Consider the following 16,526-nt stretch of genomic DNA (forward strand, 5'->3'; position numbering starts at 1 on the left):
ATTCTATCACAGTTGCCCTTTTGAAAATTAAATGCTGCTACAATAGATGTCATTAGTGACTGCACTCCAGTTATTAAGTCAAATTTGATCATGTTATGATCACTGTTTCTAAGCAGACCCAACACCATTACCTTTCATACTAAGCCCTGCATTCAACTAAGGACTAGATCTAAAATAGCTTCCTCTCTTGTCGATTCCTGGACCATTTGCTCCAAGAAACAGTCATTTATTTTTGTCTAGGAATTTTACCTCCCTAGTGCTCCCTGATGTAACATTAATCCAGTCAGTACTGGGGTAAGAATAGCCATACTGGGTCAGACCAATGGTCTATCTAGCCCAATATCCTGCTTCCAACAGTGACCAATCCAGGCCACTAGTACCTAGCAGAAACCCAATTAGTAGCAACAGGCTACTTAATAACAGACTATGGACTTTTCCTCCAGAAACTTGTCCAAACCGTTTTTAAACCCAGATACACTAGCCACCTTTACCACATTCTCCAGCAGTGAGTCCCAGAGTTTAACTATTCTTTGAGTGGAAAAATATTTGCTCCTATTTGTTTTAAAAGTATTTCCATATCATTTCATTGAGTGTCCCTTGGTCATTGTACTTCTTGAAAGAGTGAAAAATCGATTCACTTCTACCCATTCTATACCACTCAGAATTTTATAGATCTCAATCATAGATTTTTATAGTCTCAAAGGTGCCTACAAGGAGAATGAATTGCAAAACTATTCTTTTCCCCTTTTGATCCAGTATTGTTTGCATTTGTCTTGTGTGTAAAATCAGGTGAATTTTATTATATAACATATACTCACTGGACTGTGTTTTGTGATCAAACATATTTCTATGGTGGTGAGAATGTTAAGGCCTTGGGACAAATAGCATCCCCCCACTACCCACCCATGGGACTTAGATTGCAAGAATTTTAGAGTATGCATTGACTCAGAATTTACTTTCCTGTCTTGAATTACAGGCATATTTATGTCCTGTTTATATAATCTTTATATTTGGTTTAAGCCAGGGGCGTAGCTACGTGGGGCCACGGGAGCATGGGCCTCCATAGATTTGGTCCTGGCCCCCTCCCACCGCCAACCCTCCCCCGCCGCCACCGTCGGGTACCTTTGCTGGCGGGGGTCCCCAACCAGCCGAAGTCCTCTTCTCCAGTGTGGCCGTGTTGCTGATCTGCAAGCAAGGCTTCTGTTTCCGTGAGTCTTACGTCCTGCACGCCAGCAAAGGAACCCGACGGCGACAGCGGCAGCGGGGGAGGGTTGGTGGCAGCGGGGGGGGGGGGGAGTCAAAAGGGTTTATTGGGGGGGGCCAAAGGTGGTGGCGGGGGGGCGGCGGCGGGGGTAAAAAATGACAGGGGGTCAGCGGTGCCAGGAGGGGCTAAAATGTGCCCCCTCACCTCAGGCTCTGGACCCCCCTCCCGCAGAAGTCTGGCTACGCCCCTGGTTTAAACATCTTTATCTTAGTGAATCCTTTACTACATGGATTACTCACATGCTTACTATTTCCAGACTGGATTTGCTGTAACACCCTCTCTGTCTCTCTGCCTTGTATTTCTACTGTAACGTGTTCTAAGGTGGTCTAGGCACCTGCCTAGACTATGCCCGAGATAACTGGACAAGAGGGTTGCACATTATTATGCATTGGTTGGGACCAGAGCCAGGACTACGCTTCTCTAGGAGGCTGGGAAATGCATCATCAGACGTCATACTTCATTCAAGAATGGAGACCACACCATTTTTTTAATGCTGAAACCAGAACTTCTACTGTTCTTCAGCTGATGAGGGTACAGCTTCAACCAGATGGCCAAATATATACAATAGCTTTTCTCCTTTCCTTATTCAACTTGTTACTTAAGCCTGCCCACTGGATAGGTTAGGGACACGGGACATCTACCATTATATAGACAGGAATTTGTCCGTGCAATGCCAAAAACGTTAACTCAGCTACCTTAAATTGAGATCTTGCCTCTAAAGACAGCCAATGTAGGCAAGACAAAAAAGGAGTAATATGTTGATACTAATCTGTAGCAAATATTACTTGCACCACAGCATTCTGTACCCATTGCAATTTGAACTTCAATGTCTTAGAACAATTACTATAAATAGAATTGCAATAGTCCAATTGCGAGAGCACCAGGGTCTGAACTAGCAACCTAAATACCAATATATCAAAAAATTTACAAATAGTTCAAAACTTCTCAAGCAGCATGGAAGAAATTCTATTTTGTGAACCTGATCAACTAAAAATAGCTGACTATCTGCCTTGATTCCCAAAATTCTAGAAGAACCCTCTAATTTTACTGTCCAGTTAGTAACTTGAATTACATCGGGCCCCTTTTACCAAGTGGCAGTGAAAGGGGAACTGCAGTGGTGTTGGTGCATGGGTGGTGTGCTGGAGCAGGCTCTCACAGGCTCGCAAGAGCCGGTTGTTAAGTTTTTAAGAATTTTGGGAGCCAGTTGTTAAAGTAGGGCCCTCCATGGCTACTTTAACAACTGGCTCCCAAAATGTGGGCTTGGGCCCCCTGTTGAATTACGTTGCTGGTGGGGATGCTGAGCCCTGCCAGCCAAGTAATTAGACTACTGCTGCTCCCTGCTCCTTGTTTCCAGCTCTGGGCAGCAGGCTGGGACTTCTCGAGCATGTGAGAGAAGTTCCAGCATGCTGCTCAGAGCAAGACGTTGGTGGCAGTCCATTTATTGGCTGCCAGCAAAGATATGCCTAGCGTGCCCACACGAAGGGAGGGAGGAGAGAGAGGCAAGTGTTGCTCCCCCGGCCACCCCTGGCCCTTCCAAATGCAGAGCTAGCTATATCCGGAGAAAGAGCCTGTTGTTAAAAATTTACCAGCACACCCCTGGCCATGTGCCAAGGCCCTTTTTTACTGCCACCTGGAAATAGGAAGTTCTGGATGGGGGACAGAAATGGCCATGTGGCAAGTAAAACACTTGCCACGTGGCCATTTCCTGGTAGAGCCCTTACCACCTTCTATTTAGGAGGTACTAGGGGCTCTGGTGGTAGCCTGGAAGTAACTGAGCAGTACTCGGCACTGTCCAATTACTGCTGGGCATGCCCCCGGTGCTAGAAAATACAAAAGTATTTTCTAGAACCCTAGTTGCTACACACTGGAAGCCGGAACTACTGTTGGGCTTCTAAATGAGCTCAGCAATAGGCCAGATTTTGCACATGACAATGTAGTGGTACAGGTACCACCACTTTGTGTAAAGGGCCCATTATTGTTCTTTTTCTTTATTCAACTGCAATCTATATGAAAGTATCAAAGAATCCACCAATTTCAAACATTTAGGAAGATTATGTTCATGCTGAACATTACCCACACTAAAAGGTAGTAAAATAGTGATTTCATCTGCATAGATATAAGTAGAATATTACAGTTTTCTAGATATTGTGCTAATGGCTGCATCACAATATTAAACAATGTCAGGAAGAGTGGGGAGAACAAATCCAAGAGTAGGGTAGGCTGGTTCTTCCAAAAACCGCAAGGGAGACACTTGTACAAACATATAAACCTTTATGAAATATCAGCAAATTACTTGACACAGCTGCTGTGTTTTGGCTCCAAAGCACCTGCTTCAGGAGTCTTATGGTATGTGTTATAATAAGGTAGATGATGTTTTCAAAACCAAATGCAAATAAAGGCAAATGTCGTTATCCAAACATTTGATTTCATTTGCATTTGGTTTTGAAAATGTCATCTACCTTATTATAAAACACACCATAAGACTCCTGAAGCTGGCGCTTTGGTGCCAAAACACAGCAGCTGTGTCGAGTCATTTGATGACTTTTAATAAAGGTTTATACATTTGTACAAGCGTCTCCCTTGATGTTTTTGGAAGAGCCAGCCTACCCTGTTCTTGGATTTGTTTGGTTGACATTCGTAGAGACTGAGTGTTCCTCCACATTCCGTGGTTGGTCCCTATTTGGGGACAGTGGGGAACCCTGTGGCACCCCACAGGCTGCTCCCCAAGGATCAGCCAGCTCACCCTATGTCTATATAAGAAACATTTGACCATGTCATACAATATCAAAGTGAATCATTTTCTATACATGTTAATGGAACCACTAGATGAGGGGTTATAAGTCAGGGTTGTGAACAGGTTAGTTTTAAACAACAAATATGCAATTTAAAGGCTAACAACAAGGTTGATTGACACAGCTCAACTTGGTTTAGGCTATTGAAGACCACAGTTGATAACTCCTGCTCTAGACTGCACTTGACACTATAAAGTACTATACCTTGTCTGTGACATTAATCTCAGCTCCTTGCCCCAGAAGTGCTCTCATTGTTTCAATATGACCATTGGCTGCAGCCAGATGGAGGCAGGTCTGACCTCGCTTGTCTTTCAGGTGCAGCTGGGAGGTTGATTTACTCAATAGGAGCCCAATGACTACTGTGTGACCATTTTGTGCTGCAAGGTGGAGAGGAATGGAGCCCTAAGATGCAAGCATATCATTAATGTTGAGCTTAGAAACTTAAAATCAACAAGTGGCCTATCAGGGCAATTCTATAACTGAGCACCTGTATTTACATGCCCCTTGCATGTGTAAGTTTATAGAACACTGTCATGCGCAATGAGTGTACATGTACCTGCGAAAGTAACAGCAGGGTGCCTAAGTGTTATTCTATACGAGCCTATGTTAGTGGCACAGGGAGTAAATTTGAGGGGGCATTTAAATGAACAGATCATGGTTGGAAATGGGCGGGGTTCCCACTTATGCGGGTACCATTTCCAGGGAAAAAAAGAAAACCCCCAGAAATGGCTTGCATGGTGGTAACCCGGAAGTAATCGGGAATCGCCGCTCACTGCCCAGTTACCACTGGGTTACCACAGGAGCTCTTATTGCCACCTCAGTGGGTGGCAGTAAGGGCTCCTCACTGCATGGCTTCATGGTAAGAGTTCCCTACTACTGCATTGTCATGTTTGTCTGGGGTTTTATACTCGCTGCGGTAAAAAGGGCCCAGGCATGAAGGAAAACACCACTAGTGCAGGTCCATTTTCCTCGCAGCTTGGTAAAGGGCCCCTTATTCTTTTGTTATACAATCCACAATTATTTTTCCAAGTCATTTATTTTTATATCTTCTTTTTGATTTTGTTCTTCTGTTGATATATGGTTGTTTCTAATTTGTTGCATCTGCTATTCGTTTTCTATCGGATAAAGTTTCTTTTGAATGAGCTGTGTTTCACCTCTAGCCTCCATTCCTTAAAACACTTCATTCCATCTTCAGCCTCATCTTGGCTGTTGGGTTCTCGTGCATGCCCCTTTAAATTGTTACTGCGCATGCTCTGTATTCTTCTCGCACTTTTGTGTATGCTAGGCTTGTGTCACTTTTCTGACTTCAGGCAAGGGTAGGTCACTTCTTGGGATGCTATTTTTCCACATTCTTTAGACTTCTGGTTTTTGAATTGACGGTGTTTTTTCACCTATTGGGTGGCTTCTAATTATTGCCTTTGTACACTTCATATTCCTTTTCTGGTGTTTATTATGTTCTCATGGCTCTTTGGTGTTTTAGGTACACCAGCACCTGTCATTTTCTGTGTCCACGGTGCTTTACTCTTTCGTCTGGCAGTTGTCATTTGTTGCACTTGTTTTGTGCTCTGTCTCCCTTTTTTAGTTTTTGTCTCTTTAGTTTCTGTCTATCTTTGTTTTTTTCCAACACATTTATTTTCTCTGGCTGTTCAAGCATTGTATTTTTTATTGTTTTACAGTGGATTTGTTTTGAATTTATAACACCTGTAATATATAAGAATTGGAATACCAGTTTAGTCTATGCACTGTGGTGCTGCCTCTAGCTCGGTCTCTCTATTAATATATGTTTTTTCATATTTACATGTGAATGTTTCTCATATATTTAGCGATTTTTTTAGTTGCTTCATGATTCCTTTTTTACAGCCTTCTCAATACATAAGTGTTGCAATGTGAATAGATGTAAAAGTATCCTCTACAATGTACTTAGTGCAAAATTGCAAAGCGTGATGTCACGGAAAAAAAACTTAAGTAAGTGATAGACAACATCGAAAGGATGACAACAGCATCTAAATGACAAAATTTATTTGATATTTTGTCATTTAGATGCTGTTGTCATCCTTTCGATGTTGTCTATCACTTACTTAAGTTTTTTTTCCGTGACATCACGCTTTGCAATTTTGCACTAAGTACATTGTAGAGGATACTTTTACATCTATTCACATTGCAACACTTATGTATTGTTTTTTAAGAATACACATATTGGAGCCTAGTTATATTTTTTTCTTTGATTATGCATATGTATCATGATTGGCACTATTTCCAATGTTTTTGTATTTTCATTGTTCAAATATAAATACAAATTTTGTATTTGCATGTAATCACTAATAAAAAATTGGTATAACATATATGCTGTATATAAGCATTGTTTTCACAGATACCAGCATGTCCCTTATTAAATATTTTGCTTGTACATTATTCATCATTTTTTAATTTTGACATTTGTGATTTTGTTTTAAGTGCATTATCTATGTTTTATTCATATTGTGATTTGATTTTTGTTTGTTAGACCACTGATGCAGGCCCATGTTGGGTCTTTTGATTAAAGGACTCTTGAATGTTCCACTCCTGAAGGCCCTTTTGTGTTTTTTTTTTTTTACTGTGTTATCCTTTTGATACACTTTTTTAATGTATACATTTGTGAAAGTTTGAATTTAGTTGATATTTTATTATTTATGTAGATGCTGTTTGTTATTATTGCTGTTCCCATATACCTTTTTATACATACATTTGAAAGTTGGTATTTAATTGATATTTCATTTTTTAGATGCCATTGTTATTACTGTTGTCCCCATTCATTCCCTTTATACCTCTCATTTTTTTATGCTATTGTTTTTTTATTTCACTATTTAATGGTATTTATATATTATTTATGTTCTACATATTTTTAGATAAATTGACTCCTGATGCAGGCAGATTCTGCTGAGACACGGTCCGTGCCAAGCCTATATGTATTTGAGCTGAGTCTTCATGTATTGTGAATTTCAATAAGGGGCCCTTTTACTAAGGTACGCTGAAAAATGGCCTGCGGTAGTGTGGACAGAATCATTTTTCAGCGCACCTGTAAAAAAATGCCCTTTTAAAATTTTTGACGAAAATGAACATGCGGCAAAATGAAAATTACCGTGCGTCCATTGCGGGTCTGAGACCTTACTGCCAGCCAATGACCTAATGGTAAGGTCTCATGCGGTAACCGGGCAATAATGATCTATGCAGGTAAAATGCTGATTACTGCCGTATTGGACGCGTGTCAAAAATGAATTACCACAAGGGCCACGTGGTAGCTGAGTGGCAACTCAAAATTGACGCACATTGGGTGCACATAGGCACCTATGCGGCTTAGCAAAAGGGCCCCTACATTTATTTTTTTAAGGCAGACTTAACCTGCTTTGATCTTTCCAAATATCTGTCCTCTCCCTTACATGGTTCAAAAAGAAAATAAAAGTGATACCAATGGAACCAGACAATCCACTGCTATGGCTGCCATTTTGGGGGAATTCACAGGTCCATCAGCACCCCCATCTCCCCACATAATAGATCTGTGTGCCAGATAGGCAGTTCAGTTGAGTGTTGTATCTGTTCTAGATAAAGTGACCATAGGGAAGTGCATTGTTGACTGTGTAATAGGGTCACATGGTATTTTACATTTGTATAGAGTTTAGCCATAGATTATTATGAATTATTTTGTCTCTCTCTTACCTGCAAATTGGTTGGTGAATCTACCTGGACCCCTGGGTAGTTGAGTAGAATTCGGACCAGGCTCTCATGTCCTGACTGTGCAGCCAAATGTAGAGGAGTGTAACCTGACTAAAAAGAAAAAGAAAACCACAAAAATATATTGTGCTGGCATGCATAGTGATTCAATTACTCCTATTGGTCAAAGTTCCCTGAAACATATTAACACTAACATTAGTGTAGCCCAGGTCTCGCCGCCCCACAAACCTCAGCGTGCTGGGGCTCCGACTAGCTGTTTCAGGGTTGGGCACCCCCTCAACCAACCCAGGCCATAAAACAAAATTCTTTTCTTTCTCTCATATGCTCAGATCTTTCTTGGGCATAGGCTGGACTTACTCCTGTAGGCCATAGGACGTTATGCTGCGCTTTGTCTGAGTACTGTTGATGAGTCCAGAAACAAGCACTTCACTCTCAGTTCCAAGAACACTCTCCACACCAAGGATTTGTATTTTATGCAAACTGAATTTTACTGAACTTCTGCAACAAGCAGTTCATCCAGACTTTTGCATATTCTGGAGGCAAACAGTTCTTTCAGTGTGAAACAAATCAATTAGATCCAACTAGATATCTTGTACAAGTAAGTCAGAGCCAAAACTCAGACATATGATGTAACTCTTCAGTCCAATTTTATAATTCGTACAGTATGTACATATTTACAGATCCTCCTGTCCATTACCCATCCATTGGGCAGAATAATCCAAGACTGTGCTTGCAGCGCTGGTTGTCACAAGCAATCTGCACACTGGACCAGACCTCTTTATCTGTCCTTTCTTCCAGAGATGCACTTCCATGAGCTGCACCCTCTGGCCTTTAACAAGCTCTTTGTTGCACCTACTCCTGGACTGGGTTTCCCTTTACACCCAGAGCACTCCTCTCATTCAGTTACTGCCCTTGACTGACAATACCTCCCCCTTTGACTCAGTCTTAGGTTATTTGGTCTTTTGAGGACACCCTCACTCCTCATAGGTCCTGGCGGGGGTAGAGGAAACCAAAGACCCAGGCAAACAATAACTTTTATTAACTCTAAACTCCACATCTACTGTCAGTCAATAACCAGAAGCATTTCCTTCTGCAACTTCCCTACAAGCCACTCTCTTGGGCTAGGCCTCATAATCTCCCTCTCCAGCCCACAGACACTGCTCTTCCTCCCCCAAGTGACTCTGGAGAGTTCTACAGAAGTCTAGTAATCCCCAATATAATGGGGGATTACACTAGCATATTAACACTAATATTAGCAAATAGTTCCTTTACAACATCATTACCCCAACACATATCAACATATCAAAGCTGCCCTAAGTAGCAGGCCTGGCATATGATATATATGGATGGCTGGAGCGTGTGAATGTTTGAGTGAGTCAAAATTATAGTATAGGTAGGTTTGTATGGATGATTGACATTTATTGTCAATAAAGAAAAGATTTTTCATATGTTCTGGAGTCTTAAGTAGTCATATGTTAAAACTGACTCTGGTTGTGTAAAAAAATCCCTATAGTTAATTAACAGGTTGTCAAATATACACATAGGGGATGGCTGCCGCCGGGTGGGATTCTAAGGCCGGCTTGTCGGAGGATCGCATTACGGAACTACTGGGTGGCGTTCGATTGTTCTCTGGTGCACAGGTAGAGCCTGACAGTTCATGGGATGAGGTACTTCGGGTCCATAAGGCACTGGTGCGCGCTGAGCTTCATTCAGCGGCACTCATCGAGTATTGTCATGTACAACGGGTCCCTAGGGGTCTACGGATCCCTAAGGAACCCAGATATCTTGGTAATGATCAGAATGTGGCTAGATGGAATTCGGTAATCACACAGTGCTCGCTGGACCTGATGTTACTTACTATTGATGCCCTTCAGGAGGAGATGCAGGGCATCAGAGAAGATTTAGCGTTCAAACAGAATGCTATGCGTATAGCACAGGATAAAAATATTTTTGAGAAAAATTTGGAAGAGCACAATTTAAAGATAGACAATTATAGTAAAGAGCAACGTGCTATAAAGGTTGCTAAGTTCCGTCGGGACGAGTACGATTACACTAAAGGATATATCTATAGTTGGATGGATAAGAAAAGAAGGGGCCGTAGAGGTAGGGCTGGAGGTAGGAAGGTAGCGTTTAAATTATCGTCTAGTGAGTCATCTGGCGATGAAGTAAAATTAAATAAAAGAACTATAACATCAGCTAAAATGGCGGGTGTTTCACAGGACCCCACGGTAATGTTATCTGAGTCTTTTTTACGCATACCACAACAGCCTCCAGGCATACCTCACGACCCCAAGGAAAACAACAAATCCACCAAGTCCAAACGGAACCTCAAGAAATAAGCACTGTAATTAATATATCCAAAAGTAGGTTGACTGCGGTTCAGGAGGAGACTCTGACCAAGGGGTTATCATTTGTTCCATCGAATAGGTATGACCCTTTTGAAACTAGAAGAGGTTTACATAGATTTTTTCGTGATTTAAGGCTACGGCTCCACTTTGGTAACCCCGCCCAGCAGGATAATGACAATAGACCCCTAGTTAAACCGGGAGTCAGATCCCGATGGATGCCCCCCGGACCGGTGGATCCTTCCATTGCGGCATATCAGAGATTAGTGTTGGCGGCGGTAGATGACTTGGAGTCTCGGTGGCATAGACAAGGAAGTAATTTGTCTCGTATACAGCGTCAAAGCATAATGGATTTGGCTAATAATGATAGAATTATTATCCAGCGGGCAGATAAAGGCGGATCCACGGTGATTATGGACAGAGACAAATATATACGTGAAGGGATGGATCAACTGAATCAGATACAATATTACACTCCCATTGACCATGATCCTACTAAATGGTTGCAGGACCAAATAGAAAAATGTGTTGGTGAGGCTGTGTTGGATGGAGTTCTGACTAGGACCGATCAGAAATATTTATGTCATCCGAGTCCAAAGGTACCATATATATATTTTGTCCCTAAGGTCCATAAGTCTCTAGTGGATCCGCCAGGCCGCCCCATAGTCTCTACACGAGACTCGATATTAGAACCTATATCTAAATATATTGACAAATTGCTCAATCCTGTAGTTAAAAGAGCTAAATCCTATGTTCGAGACTCCATGCATTTTATCCAAATACTAGAACAACTGGAACCTTGTTGTGGCGAGGAGTTCTATATGGTGGGGTTGGATGTTGTGGCCTTATACACTAATATTCCGCAGGCACAGGCCATACAGTTAGCATGTGATCATTTGATTGATCTACAAATGCCCATGTCTAAAATTGAAGTATTGAAAACACTATTAACTTTGATGATTGGGCATAATTATTTTCAATTCAGTGATCAGTTCTATGTACAGACCCGGGGAGTTGCGATGGGGGCTACTGTCGCACCTTCCCTGGCCTGTTTATACATGACTCAATATGAAAAAATTCATGTATATACTTCGAGTTGGTTTCGTCACGTGGTCATGTGGAAGAGATACATTGACGACGTTATTTTGTTTTGGCGAGGCCCTCTCAGCGCTCTTAATGCCTTCATAGAATGTCTTAATGATGCTGACGTTAATATTAAGTTCACTTCCAGAATTGATACTCATGAGTTAGACTTTTTGGATATTAAGATCATCAGAACTTCAGATGGTGGATTTGATACGACTATTTATCGTAAGCCGACCGACAGGAACACCCTTCTCCATTATCAGAGCTTTCACCATAAGGCTCTGAGGAGAGGTGTCCCTGCGGGCCAGTTTTTAAGGTTACGTCGGTTATGTTCCTCAGTCACTGAATTTAAAGCTCAGGCTCGGGAGATGAGGGACAGATTTGTAGAGCGTGGATATCCCAGGCAGGTTATACGGAGCGCATACAAGAGGGCGCTATATGCCTATCGTCCTTGGTTGTTTTATTCAAGTCAGGTCTCCTCCAATAACACAGTGGCTTGTGTTATTCCTTTTTCACATAGAGCAGTAGGCATCTCTTCAATTATCCACAGATACTGGCATGTTTTGTCTGTGCATTCAGAGTTCAGGGAACAACCGAAGGTGGCGTATGCTCGTCAGGCTAATATAGGGGAGTTGCTTAAACGCTCTAAACGTCAAAACATCATGGGTAGACATTCCCCATGTGGTAAATGTGTGTATTGCTGCTACTCTGTGGATACCAGCGTGATGGATATCCCACATAGTGATAGACAATTCTTTTTAAGACAAAATACTTCATGTAATAGTGAGAGTGTTGTTTATTGCATTTGGTGCCCTTGTGCACTATACTACATAGGCCATACTAAGATACAATTAAAGAATCGGCTGGCAGAGCATGTTAGTAATTTACGATTAGGTAAAAGGGAGAATCCGCTGGTGTCTCACTGGCAGCGATACAATCACACTATTGATCAGCTCCAATGTGTTGTATTGTCCCAGATTGTACCTACCAACAGAAGTGGGGACATTAGTGCACGTTTACTTTTATTGGAGCAGCGATATATTTACACATGGGGTACAGTAGCACCGCACGGCCTCAATTTGGAGGTCGAGTGGGTGTGATGTAATCATTGACGTTTGCATTGGTGTAAAGCCCCCAAGGTATTTAACTCCCATAATTCCGGGGTTGACGTACAACAGTTTCCGGTGGTGCGATTCTTGGGCGGAAGTCCGGCCAAGTACCACGTAGGCGAGCAGCCTGATATAGTAGTAAGTATGATTTAAAATGTTAATTTGTAGAATTTGTTTAAAACAAATATGAGTATGCAGTGGGTGATGAGTAATAATGTTGTTACAGCTTTGGTTCCTCCTGAGGAAGGAGACGAAATGCCGATCAGCATCGGGGAACCGGCGAGTTGAAGGCTTCAAGCGTGGATGCACGTTTCCAGCCAACCCAATTTGGGGGCTTTGGACACTCTTGATGAGACTTGACATCAGTTGGGAACACTATTGTGGCCTGAAGAATACCCTTACAATTTATACATATGGTGCAACAATGCATTAAGTTTGTTCCAGTTATATAAAGGACAATTGATATAGACTATACGCAGGTTCCGGTTTATGGAACCAGCGTTGATGTTGATCCTTTTTGATCAAATTGATTAGCTTTAAACTGGTAGAGTTGTATTGCACTGATTGATAATGTGTTGTATCACTGTTGTGAAAGATATATATGGATGGCTGGAGCGTGTGAATGTTTGAGTGAGTTAAAATTATAGTATAGGTAGGTTTGTATGGATGATTGACATTTATTGTCAATAAAGAAAAGATTTTTCATATGTTCTGGAGTCTTAAGTAGTCATATGTTAAAACTGACTCTGGTTGTGTAAAAAAATCCCTATAGTTAATTAACAGGATATGATAAAAGTGCCAAAAAATGATAACGAGCTACATGAGCCAATAATCAATAAATAGAATATAGGCAACAAAAAGGAGCATAATCGAAAGGGGCGCCCAAGTTTTCCTGAGGACATCCTCGCAGGACGTCCCGGCGAACGGGCGGGGAAACCCGTATTATCGAAACAAGATGGGTGTCCATCTTCCGTTTCGATAATACGGTTAGGGACGCCCAAATCGTGAAATCTAGGTTGACCTTAGAGATGGTCGTTCTTAGAGATGGTTGTCTCCGATTTTCGGCCATAATGGAAACCAAGGACACCCATCTCAGAATCGACCAAATCCAAGCCCTTTGGTCATGGGAGGAGCCAGCATTCATAGTGCTCTGATCCCCCTGACATGCCAGGACACCAACCGGGCACTCTAGGGGGCACTGCAGTGGACTTCACAAATTGCTCCCAGGTGCATAGCTTCCTTACCTTGTGTGCTAAGCCCCCCAAACCCCACTCCCCACAACTGTACACCACTACCATAGCCCTAAGGAGTGAAGGGGGGGCACCTACATGTGGGCACAGTGGGTTTCTGGTGGGTTTTGAAGAGCTCACATTTGCCACCACAAGTGTAACAGGTAGAGGGAGGGATGGACCTGGGTCCGCCTGCCTGAAGAGCACTGCACCCACTAAAACTGCTCCAGGGACCTGCATACTGCTGTCATGGGTATGACATTTGAGGCTGGCAAAAAATATAAAAAGTTTTTTTTTTAGGGTGAGAGGAGGTTGGTGACCACTGGGGAGTAAGGGGAGGTCATCCCTGATTCCCTCCAGTGGTCATCTGGTCAGTTCGGGCACCTTTTTGAGGCTTGGTTGTAAAAAAAAATGGACCAAGTATAGTCGCCCAAGTGCTCGTCAGGGACGCCCTTCTTTTTTCCATTATCGGTCGAGAACGCCCATGTGTTAGGCACGCCCCAGTCCCGCCATCTCCTGATTTCCCCTAAAGAAAAAGTTCAATGCGGTGTACAGAAAATGGAAAAATCAATCCAAAATATTACAATCACATAAACAATATTATCAAATTTATAAAAACAGCCTCACTAAGGGCCCCTTTTACCAAGCTGCGGTAAAAGGGACCCTGCGGTAGCATTGGCATATGGATTTGCCATGTGCTGTGGCCCCTTTTACCACAGTAGGTAAAAGGCAAAAAAAGGAAATGGCTGTGTGGTAAGTGCACACTTTCTGGGGGAGCCATTTCTGGGGGAGCCCTTACTGCCACCTATTTAGGAGGCGGTAAGGGTTCCTGCGCTAACCCAGCAGTAACAAAAAATTCCTGCCGCACCGGAAATGGTGAGTGCCAAGGCAAGCACTACCACTGGTTCCTGCGGAAGGCCAGTGATAGTGCCTGATTGGCACACGACAATGCAGCAGTAGATCTACAGTGGCATTGTAAAAGGACCCCTTAATCTAAAAACAAATCAAGAAAAAGAAACATTCTATAATATCAGTAGAAAGAAACAGCAGAGCTTTCCACCTCCATTTATCATTATAATCTATCAAACAAAAATGTATTTAACTTCTTCCAAAATTTCAGATAGTTTTGTTCCATCCTGACGCAGAAGGGGAGAGAATTCCAAAAAGACACTGTGAAGGAACAGTGTGTTTTAAGCCTGTAAAATGTATTGGATATTTTCCTGCATTAATTATGTCCTAAAATGTAGTTCTCCCATTTGGACAGCAGGTGGTGTTTCTTTGCTGTAAAGCTGTTACAGAGAAATTAATGTTCTTCTCTTTAGTTAGCCCACAAACAGGAAGCAAGAAGCAGTATATTTTTGAAATTTTCTTGTTCTGGGCTCTGATTGGCCCAAGAACTCATTTTCGTTTGGCGAGTACTGGCTTTTTCTCCAGTCTTAGCCAGGAAGAAGAGGTGTGCAGGCAGTGGTGTGCTGGTAAATTTTTAACAACAGGCTCTCTCCCCGGTCCACCTCGGCGCCCCACAAAATTGCAGAGCTGGCTATAGCCAGTGGGTGGGTGGGTGGGGGGGTGGGGGCAATGCATTACTCTCTCCAGGAAAAAAAAAATTAAATGATCCCAGGTTCCAATCTAATTCATGTTTAATGTGGGATAAAATGCCATAAATAAGTAAATAAATATAAACTTTTAATGTTGAGCACCTGATTCTCAAAGTGAACATATTCCAAACACTATAATGAAAATAAAATGATTTTTTCTACCTTTGTTGTCTGGTGACTGTTTTTCTGATTCTGCTGCTATCTGTCCTCCTAACTCCGTTTCCAGGGCTTCCTTTCCATTTATTTCTTTTACTTTCCTCCTTTCTTCTTTATTTCTGGTCCTCAGCTTCTGCCTATTTTCTTCATCCATGTGCAGTTTTTCTCCTTTCTTCATTTTCCCTTATCTTATCTCCATCTTCACTCTTCCCTCCCCTCCATCTATGTCCAGCATTTATTCTCTCTCCCCTCCTCTTCCCCTGCCCTCCATTCACCCATGGCCAGCGACCCTTCTCTCCCCTACCCTCCATCCACCCATGGCCAGCAGTGACCCTCCTCTCCCCTGCCCTGCATGCACCCATGGCCAGCGACCCTTCTCTCCCCTGCCCTCCATACTCCCATGGCCAACGACCCTTCTCTCCCCTGCCCTCCATCCACCCATGGCCAGCAGCTCCCTTCTCTCCCCTGCCCTCCATCCACCCATGGCCAATGACCCTTCTCTCCCCTGCCCTCCATCCACCATGGCCAGCAGCTCCCTTCTCTCCCCTGCCCTCCATCCACCATGGCCAGCAGCTCCCTTCTCTCCCCTGCCCTCCATCCACCATGGCCAGCAGCTCCCTTCTCTCCCCTGCCCTCCATCCACCCATGGCCAGCAGCTCCCTTCTCTCCCCTGCCCTCCATCCACCATGGCCAGCAGCTCCCTTCTCTCCCCTGCCCTCCATCCATCCATGGCCAGCAGCTCCCATGTTCCGCAAATTCTCCTGCTTCCTCCCTCCCTCCCGATCAGGTCCCTCACCGACCCTACCTTGGCCATCAAATTCTTCGGGGCAGGCAGTGTTGCCTGCCCGCTGCCATCGCTGACTTTCCTCCGCCGCCCGATCGCGCTTCAAAATGGCCGCCGAGACTTACAGAAGTCTCGGCGGCCATTTTTAAAGTGCAAACAGGCGGCGGAGGAAAGTCAGCGATAGCAGCGGGCAGGCAACACTGCCTGCCCCGAAGAATTCGATAGTCAAGGTAGGATCGGTGAGGGACCGGATCCGGAGGGCGGAGGGAGGGAGAGCCGGCTCGCCCTTTCCAACAACTGGCTCGCAAGTCCGGCCAAAATTTAACAACCGGATCTTGCGAGCCGGAGCGAGCCGGCTCCAGCACACCACTGGAGACAGGTCTCTTTGATAAGGCCCTGTAAACAGTTACATTTGATAACTTGTGAGCAGCTATATGTCCTGATCTTCCCAGGTA

At 43.4% G+C, this 16,526-nt stretch overlaps 1 protein-coding gene across 1 annotated transcript in view; it reads right to left on the reverse strand.

Annotated features, from left to right (window-relative positions):
* The window catches only part of LOC115460153 (serine/threonine-protein phosphatase 6 regulatory ankyrin repeat subunit B-like), a 182,981-nt gene that overhangs the window by 37,675 nt on the left and 128,780 nt on the right, over positions 1–16,526 (reverse strand). Inside the window, exons 22-23 of the mRNA XM_030189994.1 lie at positions 7,750–7,857; positions 4,261–4,458 (exon numbers count right to left, since the gene is read on the reverse strand). Coding sequence (XP_030045854.1) covers positions 4,261–4,458; positions 7,750–7,857 — 306 coding nt within the window. The remainder of the gene's footprint in view (positions 1–4,260; positions 4,459–7,749; positions 7,858–16,526) is intronic.

Source organism: Microcaecilia unicolor, chromosome 1 (assembly GCF_901765095.1).
Source record: "Microcaecilia unicolor chromosome 1, aMicUni1.1, whole genome shotgun sequence".
Lineage (NCBI taxonomy): Eukaryota > Metazoa > Chordata > Amphibia > Gymnophiona > Siphonopidae > Microcaecilia > Microcaecilia unicolor.